The following is a 13082-nucleotide window of genomic DNA, read 5'->3' as shown; positions in this document are numbered from 1 at the left end:
ATACTATAAGCAAAATAACAAATAAAAACGTTTCTGTATAAAAGAGAAATTATAAAACTTTCATATTGTGCTTAAAGAGTGATGGTGAAAAAAATCATGCAGCATGTATTTAATTATCCCCCAAATCCAATTATGATTAATTAAATAATGCACCTACTCTTTATAAGTTCCTGTTTCAGGATCTTCTGTCATGACATCATGCAGGCCTTCCACTGAAATGTTTATAATCCCACAGAATTTATCTTGGATAACACTAGAATAAAAGAAAAGCAAAACAGGTTAACTGGAGTACTAGAACAGGTTTTTTTTTCTCTGAAATATCCTCTTGAACATGAAGAGAAATTCCAGTTCTGAAATACAAAAGAAATTTTCAAAATCTATTTTCTTATAACAAAAAGTTTATCTTTGCCTATAACATTACAAAATTCTTTTTCACTAATTAGTATGTTTAAATACTAGATGGAGAGATTCGATAGTAAAGGAATATTTTAATATTCTTGGATTTATAAGTCTTATGTTACTTTTATAACTACAAAGATAAAGACATTGAGTATTGACAAGTAAAAATTTCTGCTCTTCTAATGACATTGTGAAGAAGAAAGACATGCCATATCTGGAAGAAATATTTGTAAAACAAATATCTGGTAATGGACTTGAACCTAGGATGTAAAAAGAACTCTGCAAACACATTAAGATGAAAAACAATTTCAATTTAAAATAGGCATCAGGTGCTGTGGTGCAAGCCTGTAGTCCTAGCTACTTGGGAGGCTGAGGCAGGAGAATCTCTTGAGGCCAGGAGTTCAAGACTGCAGTGCACTATGATCACACTTGGGAACAGCCACTGCTTTCCAGCCTGGACAACAACAGAGAGACCTGTCTCTTAAAAGAAACAGAACAAAAATATTTTTTTAAAAAAGGCAAAAACGTGAACAGACATTTCACCAAAGAAGATATACAGATGGCATGTGAGCATCCTAAAAGGATGTTCAAAATCATTAGGCATTAGGCAAATTCGAATTAAATCGCAATGAAATCTTAAAAAAATTTGTAGTGTGTGTTTTTAAATTTTTATAGATTTGGGGGTAAATCTATAAACGTGCAGATTTTATAGACTTTTATAAAGTCCAAGCAGGCAGTAACACAAACGAAATTTTCAATTAACTTTTCAAAACAGTTACATAAGCTAAAATTGATGATGTAACACTTTTTCATAATAGCAATCACAAGACAGAAATTAATCACAACCTTAATCACCTTAGAATTTTCTCAGATCCAACCAGACCATAATTATGCTATTTATACATGGTACCTAATTAATAATTAAAGTCACTCTTGCATTATTATATTTTAAATACAGGAAGTTTAAGTCAAGTTAGGGTAATTTAAGAGACTAAACAAGTTTTTAGGCACTAAAACCCAGAACCAGATAAAATAGTCCCTTAACTGTATTTATCTGCTTAGGTCATTCAACAGGGTTAAGCAAAGAACAACAATTTATCGAAATAGTCGAAGGAAGAAACAAGCCCTGATTTATTAGTCTTACTCCAGAATTTCTACAACAGTAGAGTCTACAACAGTGGTAACATTAAAAGAATAGTTTTCCACTTTCCCTACCAGAGGAGGAAGAGCTTACAACTGGAACAGCCCCTGAGCAAGGAACAAACTTAGCTGAAAGCAGCTACAATTGGCAAGCAATAAAGACTGAGATGGTGGAGTGTCCCCACAGCTGCTAGTAGCTAGAGTCAAGACTGAAATCCAGAACCTTATACTGACCAAACCCAGAGGGCAGTGTTCCAGGCTTGACTGGAGATGACTTCAACCTTACTGTGCTGAGAAACTGAAAAAGAGGGCTTCTATAGAGCCCACAGCTCATGTTTTGGAAGAAGTCACCTCTAGCTACTCTCAGTTTCTAGGCTTCCCAGGACTCCCGTCAGCCTACTGCAATGCAGCTTTCGACCCTACTACTCCACGGGCAGATGACATTCATTTTTGCAATCTAGGGGCCACACTTCAGTTTATCTCATGAGATATCTCTGCTGGGTGGACACCACTGGTCTCCCTTCCTGAAGACTCTGCTTCTTTGGCTTCTGTGAGCTTAGCCTCTTCTGGTCACTCTTGTTTTCTGGTATAAACTTCTTCTCTGGGGGGCCCTTCAGCATCATTATTGCCCAGGGCAGTAAAAAGAACCACATAAGGGAGTATGATGGTTGGTGAGGAGCCAAGATCACTCCACATCAGAAGAGATGGTAGCAGCCTGAAATGGTTTGGTGGCCACAGGAATAAAGAGAAAGGGGTAGGTTTGACAGATGTTTAATGGGTAAACATCACAGGATTTGGCAACTAATTGGCTATAGAAGATAAATGGGAGGAAAGAGTCTAGGATGACTGTTGGGTTTCATCTTGGGTGGATGACTTGACTAGGTTGGTGACTTTGCTCAATCCAACAGGGGATACAAAAAGAGCAAAGGCATGAGAAGGAAGATGATGAAAGTGGTACCCCCGAAGAAGAGAGGGTGACTAACAGCACCAAAAGTCAAGTAATCAGATAAATCAGGTTCTAGCTGAGGAAGGGGAGTGACCATTCTTTCAAGAAGCTTGTCCAGGGACGGAACAATAGGGTAATAACCAGAGGGAGTGCAGGGTTGAAGGAGTGTTTTTGGCTGAGGGAAATGGACCAGCAGAGGCTGAGCAGCTGAAAGTGCAGGTGCCAAAGTGGTGGGTGAAGGAGCAGGATCCCAGAGATGGGATGAAGTGAGATCACAACAGAGGCAGGGCTGAACACAAAGGATATCTTCGTACAGGAGGCAGCAGGACACAGATGTACAGACTCCCTTGGAGGCTCACAGTGGGAAGCAGAAGTTCCTGCATTTTGAATTATCCTCCTTCTGTGAATTAGAAGGTGAGGTTATGTATTAGGTATGTGGATAAGCAGTTGGAGCCAAGTGGTCAATGTTTACAATACAGGGTCTTGACCAAAGACAAAAAGATTGCTCAATGGCACTGAGGTCCAACTGCAGTTGAATGCCCTAGATTTGCAACAGCCTCAATCTGTACACTTCTATCATTTTTAGTTGCTATATTTTACACCCCAAGCAGATACACACAGGGAGAAACTGAGTCAGGCAATTCAGGCTTGGAAGCTTGAAAAGCTAATAGAGTTTGAGGATGAGGGGTTTAAAGGGCTGAGGGTATTAATGAGAAGTCTGAGTTGACCACAGGGCACCTGTTGGGTCAGGTAGAGGATAGGGTTAAAAGTGGAAAAAACAAACAAAAGAAAAACCCGTAACATCAAGTGCAAACATCAAGGTTTACGCTAGGCATGGCAGCTCACGACTGTAATTCCAGCACTTTGGGAGGCTGAGGTGGAAGAGTCACTTAAAGCCAGGAGTTCAAGACTAGTCTAGGCAACAAAGTGAGACCCCTGTTCTACAAAAAAAGAAGAAAATTAGCTGGGGGCAGTAGTGCACGCCTGTAGTCCCAGCTACTCAGTCCCAGCTGAGATATGAAGATGATGGCTTGAGGCCAAGAGTTCAAGATTGCAGTGAACCATGATGGCACCACTACACTCCAGGATGGGTGACAAAGCAAGACACTGTACATTAAAAAAAAAAAAAAAAAGTTACAGTAAGACAGGATATTAGAGTTTTGAGCATGATCACAAGGGAGGAATGTGTGGTTGAAGTGGAAGTGCATACAGATTTGAAAAACATCAAGGCCTTGTAAGGCCAACTGTAAGGCCATGCTTGAAAACATTCAGGGTGGCAGAATCTAGGATGAAGACTGCAAAGCAGATTCGAGGCCTCGGTGACTCCTGCATAGTGACTGTGAAATTGCTAGAGAACACAAAGAGCTGGTGAAGTAACCAGATGGCAGGGGCCTTCTGAACCCTTCCAGACCTCATGAAAGTGGCAGAAAACTGTGGTCAGCATCACATCCTCAAATTGTGGCTCCACCAGTGACTAGCTACATGGTCTTGGGCAAGTCAATTTAACTTCTCTGTGCTTCACTTGCCTTATCAGTAACATGAAGGCATAATAGTACCTACAAGTAAAGTGCTTATAGCAAGGCCTGCCACATGTGCCAGAGCACTACTTAAATGTCAGCATCATCACCGTTTCTCATTTGAACAATGAGGGGGTTAACAGTCTCTAAATCTCTTACACTTTTTCATCTCAGTATCCTTTTACACTCTTACAAATTGTTGAAGATGCCAAAGAACCTTTTAAAAAATGTATTATATCTCAATATTTTTATATTAGAAAACTGAGAAAATACTTTAAAAATACTTATTCACTTAAAAAATATAAAAATATAATAAGCCTATTACCTAGTTTAAAAAAAAAAAAAAAGTTTTCCCCTGTAGATATTTCCCAGGACATAGCCTGCAAATACTTTTGTCATTTAAATGGAAACATACATCCTTTCTACACAGTAATTCTCTGCATGGTCAAGGAAAAGTATATTAATAAATCCAGCTCCCCTGAAAAATACTGGCAAGAAAATAAGCTAAAAAACCACAGTTGAAATTCACTATCTTAAAGTGAAAGTTGACTTTTTTTTGCATTCCATAATGATCCTTACAAAAGCTTTTATATACTAAACCACTCCCCTGATTACCTGTTTTTTCTTTTCATTTTTTGAGTGCATACACACACACAGCAGCACCACCCTCCTCCAACAAAACCATTATCTTTAAGACTACAAGAAATAACTAAAATGATCTATATTTCATGGCATGAGAAGGAAGTGCCATCCTGTGTGATTTTGCTATAAAAAACAATGCCCAATGAAGACATACTAAGCTTCCACGGAAAGGAGATGATCAAGGACTGGTACAGAACTGTTTGGAAAAACATTTTTAAAAATTCAGCTGAATAAAAGATTGAGTAGTTACTTAAAAAGTCACTTGACAGAATTTTTTTTTTAAGTGATATAAAGAAACTTATCAAAGAATTGGTAATTATGGAGCTAGCACCATTGTAGATATTGGAAACTGATGAAAATAAAGCTATACAACACATAATTACAAGGTAATCATGAAGATACTTTTTTTTTTTTTTTGAGACTGAGTTTCACTCTTGTTGCCCAGGCTGGAGTGCAATGGTGTGATCTCAGCCCACCACAATCTCCACCTCCCGGGTTCAAATGATTCTCCTGCCTCAGCCTCCTGAGTAGCTGGGATTACAGGCATGTGCCACTACGCTCAGCTAATTTTGTATTTTTAGCAGAGACGGGGTTTCCTCATGTTGGTCAGGCTGTTCTCGAACTCCCGACCTCAGGTGATGAAGATATATTTTAAGAACAAATCAAAAAGGTCAACTCTGTTCATGTTACCGAAGTTATTTGAAAAGGTAATTGTAGCTTGGGATTAAATTCCTGGAAAAGTCTTGTATGTCACACAGCTCAGAACAAAATGAAGATAACATGCTCTGGAAAACAGTGTTACATGATCAAAGGGGAATTTTGACTGATAACGATGAAGACACCAATGTCAAAGTTTGCAAGAAGCATTTGAATAAAATTGTATCAAGAATAAAATTTAAAAAATAGCACTGAAGCAAAATTTCACGTTTAAAAATACATATGTGTGCCTGGGCGTGGCAGCTCACGCCTGTAATCCCAGCACTTTGGGAGGCCGAGGCGGGTGGATCACAAGGTCAAGAGATCAAGACCATCCTGGCTAACATGGTGAAACCCTGTCTCTACTAAAAATACAAAAAATTAGCCGGGTGTGGTGGCGGGCGCCTGTAGTCCCAGCTACTTGGTAGGCTGAGACAGGAGAATGGCATGAACCCGGGAGGCGGAACTTGTAGTGAGCTGAGATCGAGTGAGTCACTGCACTCCAGCCTGAGTGACAGAGCAAGATTCCGTCTCAAAACAAAAACAAAGACAAAACAAAAATGTGTAATTAAATTAACAACTTCATATAAACACATAGTTACTATTTTGTTACAGTTTTATAATAAGGTATTACAGTTGACCAAAAAACTTTATGCTCAATGACCTTTCTCTAAGTTCTGGAACCCCAAGTACACCGGCATCTTTCTCATCCACTCGGCACTCTCACAATCATCTCAAAATTAAGAGATCCAATACCAAACTTATGAGTGTCTCCCCAACAAAAACAAGGAAACCAAAAACAAAACGGAAAATCAAAACCAGGCTCTCTTCCTGTTTTCCTTATCTGAGTAAAAAGCATCTCTATCAACCCAGTGACTCATGCTAGAAACCAGGGATTCAGTTTTGACCTTTCTTCTCATTTACCCTTCCAATGTACCCTTCCATTTACTCAATTCATGAACAAATTCTGTCAAATTTATCTCTGAAATTTTTCCTTGTTTCTACTCCTCTATATTCCTACTATTAACACTGTGCAACAAGCCAATCTGTCTCGAGTTTAGAGTTCAAACTACTGCCTACTTTCCCAAACGAGGAGACTTTCACTCTTGACTTCCTCTAATCCATTCTCTATACAGCACACTAGAATGCTTTTACAAAATCTAGTATCTTTTTCTTGCTTTAAAGCAAAAGTTAATACCTTTCAACAAATTTCCATTACACTTAAAAATCCAAACCCTTAATCCTAGTTTACTCAGCCCTATATATGACCTGGTTTCTGCCCAGCTCTCTGACCTTATCTAGCCTCACATTGTTCTCCACCTTCATGGGCTCTCTTTGATTAATTAACACTTTCCAGTTTCCAGGCTTTCACAGGGGCTTTCCATCTGCTAGGAATTGTATAGCCTGGGTTTACCTGGTCAGTAGCATTATAATAAGACTACAACTACAACAACAACACTGCAAGTATGGTCCTAATTCTAGACGATGGTGTTTAAGGATGCTTTCATAGATGAGAAGCAGGTAACTGAGGATAAGGGAGTTTTGAAAGCCAAAGCTTGAGGAAACTGCAGTACAACATAAAAACTTTTGCTTCTCAGAGCCTCAGACAAAAATATAAATGATGTATTAACTTGTGTATCATAGAAAACATATGGAAAAAAGCAATAAGGTTGCCCAAAATCAAAGATACAAACTAACAACAGGCTAGGGTTTATGTGCATGTAGTGAAAACTCCACAGACATGGGAAAAAATGGAGACAAAAGGAAGACAACATATATATACACATATGTAAGGTCTCTATATTACTCAGGATAAGAAAACTACTTTCTACTAAATTAAAATGTCATCTATCACAAGATGTCTCAGAATTGAGTCAGAAGCAATGAAACAAGGCACATCTGGGCCAGCAGCAAGCATACTATACATTCTTCTCTCTCATACTGCTTTCTCCAACATTTCTCTTTTAACATACCAGGCTTCCCACATTAAAAGTGTGTGGCCACACAAGCTTACCAGCTTCGGCAAAGTGAGGACCACTGGTAGAGGGCACTTAAAAAGAAGAACAAAAAACTATGCTTCAGACAGTACAGCACTAGTATAGAAAAAAAAAAAAAAATGCCTATTACCTTGTTAATATTGCTTCCATAACCGTGAAATCATTAAGAAGGAGATAACAATTTGAGAAAATTGATTCATCTCTCTCTCCACTAGCTTAAAAGGGTTCATAGGTAAGTCCAGTAAGAGAAAAGTCAAATATAAATTTTAATGAGAAATGAGAGGGTCTAGGTAAAGTCTAATGGTAAACAGAACAGCCTGTTTTGCTTCACATACCCCACTCTCCTTCCTCTTAAAGGAGTACATCATACTTTAAGTCCAAACATATATTTTTCTAGTTCAGAGATCAATAACAGGACCAGTAAAGGAGTTTGACTTGTGTAACAAAAAAGAATAGGTCTCAACAGGAAAAGTTCATGTAGGATCAACTTGGCAGGAAGGCCTAGCATTAAAACTGCTTGTCAGAAGCTTGGAAAAGGTTCCCTCAGCTTTCTTCTCCTACGTTTTTTTTTTTTTTTTTTTTAAACACCGCCTAAGAACAAATATTGGAGATTTTACTGTTATTTGTTGCTGTGCAGATAAGCTGATTAAGTAAAAATGTCCTAATTACATGCTGGTCCTCCTTCATCTCAAAGCTTAAAACTTAAAATGTTTATATAATGCCTAGAGGTTCAAGAAATGTTCACGTGTGTTATATCTGAATGTTCTATTTATTGACCTCAGTGGTAGTTATACAGATGTGTCTACTTCTGTATGTGATTTATCAATAACAGTTTTAAAAAGTGTTTACAGGGAAAATATTTGACATGCATTAACACTGGTATGGGGGGATCTGGATAAACTCTACTACTACTTGGAGAACTCCTAAAAACAAAATACACAAAGCAATAGAAAAGATAACAAAAATCTGTCCAATGGTTACTCAAAAGACCCAGAAAGCCACGAGGCAGAGTAGATCAACAAAGTAACCCTGGAACTTCATGTATGAGAAAGTACAGGACGCCACTAACAGTAAAAGGTTTAGGGACAACAAAGAGGTATCCACAGATCCTCTTTCCCCACTACTTAAGTTCTACATAATGTCCTCACTCTCCCATAATGTCCACCCTTACCCTCCCGACCACTTGGCCTCTAGCTATCAAACACTGGCATCTCTCACTTCCAGAGGACCATGGAACATGTTAGTCTTCTTTATCAGCCTTCCCCTCCTTCTCCTGTGACCTGCTATTCCCTTTTTTGAGTTTTGCTCTGTCACCCGGGCTGGAGTGCAGTGGCATAATCATGGCTCACTGCAACCTCCTCCCGCTGGGCTCAAGCAATCCTCACACCTCAGCCTCCTAAGTAGCTAGGACTATGGGCACAGGTCACCACACCCAGATTTATTTTTTATTTTTATTTTTGGTATTTTTGGTAGAGATGAAGTTTCACCATATTGCCCAGGCTGGTCTCAAATTCCTGAGCTCAAGTGATCCGCCTACCTCAGCCTTCCAAAAGTGCTGGAATCACTGGTGTGAACCACCGTGCCCAGCCTCTCCTATCTCCTGATCACTACTACTGAAGTCCCTGTCCCAACACCACTGAAGCCCTCATCAATAGCTTGACACCAAATATATCTACTTCACTGACAGGAAGAGGTTGCGAGTAAGTTCTCAGTTTTACATCCCAGAAATGAGAGATATGTTTTTAAAATTCCACATTGGAATTATAAATTTAAAAGTCATACACTTTTATAGTTTATAAATAAATATTATTGATTTCTAATATTTGCCATTTGTTATGAGGGAAAAACAAATTACTTTTGTTATGCCCTGAAACTTTAATCACAATTTGTAATACTCAATGGAAAAAATGGATTCTATTCTTCCTCAAACACAGTCACACAAATTAGAGTGCTTTAATCAAGAACTTTTAATAAATGGTAGAGATAAGAACCTATAGTAAATGATAGAGAAATATAGAAATCTTAAGAAAGGTGAGCTTCCTTAGCTATATTAATTTAGAATATCATTTGGTTTTCACTTAGGGCTGCTCAAAATGTAAAACAATGAAATACAGAAATTGTACCCAAGAAAACTATTATGCCTGTAACACTTCAATTATACCTTAAATAAGTTTTTTCACTGCACAACTATTAAACAACAGTGAAATATGAGCTGGCTAATATTTTAAAAGGGAGTAGCTATTTACTCCAGCTCTCTTTTGATTAGTAAAAAAAGAATTTTTTTTAAAAGGAAATAGCTGGCAAAGACCGAAATGAACATTTAATGAATACCACTGTGTAGAACTATAGCTCCATATATAAATTGGTATTAATATAATTGGTTTTCCAGTTGAGTCTAAATCAATTAGAAGCTATATTTTCAAAAAGCAAAAATGTGGATAGATCTTCTGAACTGTCTTCTTTGAATTTAGGAATTTTAAGATAAAAATACTTTGTTATATAAATTTTTCTGAACTTCACATAGCCAGCTGTGTTGCTTGTGAACATCTTTAAGAGGGTATGGTTTAGTAGTGTGGTACGGAACTGGGGCATGGAGAAATTTTCAGCTTACCTTATGTATTTATGCACTGTTTAAATTTTTTCCCAATGAACAAGTACTTTCAGTAATTAAAGAAAAAACATAATTGGATTTGTAGGAGTTGGGAGGATACAACAAAGAAAAAAATACATTATTAAAAACGTCTCTTGAGGTGAACAAAAAGATCGCTCTTCCATAACAAAACAAGTTACTTAGGAAAAATAACATTTATTTAAACATATTCACATTTTCTGCTGAAATTACAATCCCCGAAAAAGCATTCAGCTAAGCAGGGAAAAGCAAACCATTGTTGGAAAACTCTTTGGGGTTGGTGGGGCTTTATTTATGCAATTGCTAATAAATCTTAAAACTACTCTTCAGCTCCTCTCTGATTTTCTCTCAAATATATTAATGCAGTGGTTCTCAATGTGTGGTCCCAGACCAACAGCATCAGCACACTTGTTAAACTGAAAACTCACAGGCTCTATTCCAGACCTACTGAATCAAGAACTCTGGCTTGGATATCCATATGTAGAAGAATGAAACTGGACTCCTATTTCTCACTGTATATAAAAATCAAGTCAAGATGGATTAAAGACTTAAAAATAATATCTAAAACTATAAAGCTACTACAACAAAACACAAGGAAAACACTTCTGGACATTGGTCTAGGCAAAGATTTTATAGCCAAGACTTCAAAAGCACAGGCAATAAAAACAAAAATAGACAACTAGGACTATATTAAGTGAAAAGGCTTCTGGATGTCAAAGGAAACAAGAGTGAACAGAAAATACACTGAATGGGAGAAAACATTTGCAAAATATTCATCTAATAAGACCCTAATATCCAGAATATACAAGGAGGTCAAATAACTCAACAGCAAACAAATAAACAAAAAATCCACAAAATAATCCCATTAAAAAGTGGGCAAAGGAACAGACATTTCTCAAAGGAAGACGTACAAATGGCCCAGGGGTATATGAAAAATCTTCAACGTCACTAATCACTAATTGCATTTGAAATGAAAATGAAAACCACAATGAGATATCATCTTAGCACAATTAGAATGGCCAGTAATAAAAAGACAAAAAAAAAAAAACAGATGCTGATGAAGATGCAGAGAAATGGGATCTCTTATACACTGTTGGTGGGAATGTAAATTAGTACAGTAACTATGTAAAATAGTACGGGAATTTCTCAAAAAACTAAAATTGTAACTATCATCTGACCCAGCAATCCCACTACTGGGCATTTATCCAAAGAAAAAGAAATCAGTATGGAGACATGCACTCCCATGTTTATTACAGCACTATTCACAATAGCAAAGATCAGCAATCAACCTAAGTGCTCATCAATTGACAAATGGATAAAGAAAAATGAGGTACATGTACACAGTGGAATACTATCAGGCCATAAAAAAGAATGAAATACTGTCATTTGCAGCAACAAAGATAGAACTAGAGGTCATTATGTTAAGTGAAATAAGCCAGGTGCAAAAGGCAATTGTAACATATTCTTACTCATATGTGGGAGCTAAAAAAAGCTGATCTCATGGAGGTAGAGAACAGAATGACAGATACCAGATGCTGGGAAGGTTGTGTGTGTGTGTGTCTGTGTGCAGGGAAGAAGATGAAAAGAGGTTGGTTAATGGGTACAAAAATACAGTCAGATAGAAGGAATAAGTTCTAATGTTCAACAGCAAAGTAGAATAGCTATGGTAAACAACAATATATTATATATTTCAAAACAGCTACAAAAGAGGCCTTGTAATGTTCCCAACACATAGAAAAGATAAACAGTTGAGGTGATAGATACCCCCAACACCCTGAGACTTGATCATTACATATTCTATACATGTAACAACATATCACACATACCACACAAATATGTACAAATATTATCAGTAACAATTTTTTAAAAAAGAAAAAACTTTGAGAGGGGTAGAGGAAGGAGTCGGGGTAGCAAACTATGTTTTTATAAGGCTACCAGGAGATTCTGAGTTTGATAACCACTGTATTTTGGTAGAATAAACAGTATTGCATTTTATTATAATTATTTTCATTTCACAATATGAACTTGATAATTATCATTTGTTTTAAATACTCCCAGATAACATGTTCCAGGTTAATTTCATAAGGATTGTATTTTTTAGTAATTAAAAAAACAAATTTTGGGGAAAAGGAAGAAGAGACACAAACATGAAAGATACAATGCTTAAGAAAAAATTTTAAATACATATTTGTGGTTCAGGTCACTATTAATGAACCAATGGGCATGGCGCTTACTACAATCCCTAATATTCTGCAGAGGGCTATGCAAGTACAAATTTATGCTAATAAAGAAAAACATTACATTACTTCTATGACTTCAATTACCATCTATATTAAAGATTCTTAATCAAGGGCACTAACATCTCCTAGGGACTCTCTCAACTTCTACAAGGTCTCATTCTTCCCCACTTACCTACTGCCCAAATGGTTATTGTTACTGTAAAGGGTGTATCATACACTTCCAGTGTACTGGATAGATGAAAGTTTAAGAATTATTGGCCTTGACCATAAGACCTCACTTCTGAATTTCTGCATGCTATATATTTCCACTTGGAGATCTAATAAGAACCTCAGATTCAATCTGTCTAAAACTGAACTCATTATTTTGCCCCACTCCTTTTCATTCCTTAGCTTAGTGAATACAGCACAAAACTGCCTAAGCCAAAAACCTAACATCTTTGACTCCTCCCTCTCCTGCCACCCCTCAACCAATCGCCAAGGCAGTTCATTTTACTTTCAAAGTACCTCTTGATCCATCCATCCTTTTTGCCAGTATCCTGGCCCAGGCCTCTAGCAACTTTCCCCTGGATTAGTAACTCAGATTCCTACTCAACTAATTCTGGCTCCGGTTTTACTGTTCCTTCCAGAAAAAGGCAAATTTCTAAAGGGTAAATCTAATCATTTCACTCTATTGCTTAAAAATCCTTCAATGGCTCTCTGTTGCCCTCAAGTTGCATACAACTACAGAGCTTTCATCACCTGATCTCTCTTTTGGGCTTTAAATCGCATACCATCATTCATGACACCAGCTATACTGAATTTTAGTTCCTGAAAAGCAGCATTTTTTCTTCTGTTAACCCCTCTGACACGGTGTTACTCAGCTCTCTTCACTGGGCT

The 13082-nt window shown here is 37.3% G+C and overlaps 1 protein-coding gene across 2 annotated transcripts in view; it reads right to left on the bottom strand.

The window, feature by feature from the left end:
• Positions 1-13082, bottom strand: part of IPO11 (importin 11) — a 229452-nt gene that overhangs the window by 43736 nt on the left and 172634 nt on the right. For both annotated transcript variants that reach the window (XM_033179672.1, XM_033179673.1), the window contains one exon: positions 158-253. In XM_033179672.1, coding sequence (XP_033035563.1) covers positions 158-253 — 96 coding nt within the window. The remainder of the gene's footprint in view (positions 1-157; positions 254-13082) is intronic.

The sequence above is a fragment of the Trachypithecus francoisi genome, unplaced genomic scaffold (genome assembly GCF_009764315.1).
Source record: "Trachypithecus francoisi isolate TF-2019V2 unplaced genomic scaffold, Tfra_2.0 Lachesis_group2, whole genome shotgun sequence".
NCBI classification, from domain to species: Eukaryota; Metazoa; Chordata; class Mammalia; order Primates; family Cercopithecidae; genus Trachypithecus; species Trachypithecus francoisi.
This window is presented reverse-complemented; position numbering and strand designations above follow the sequence as displayed.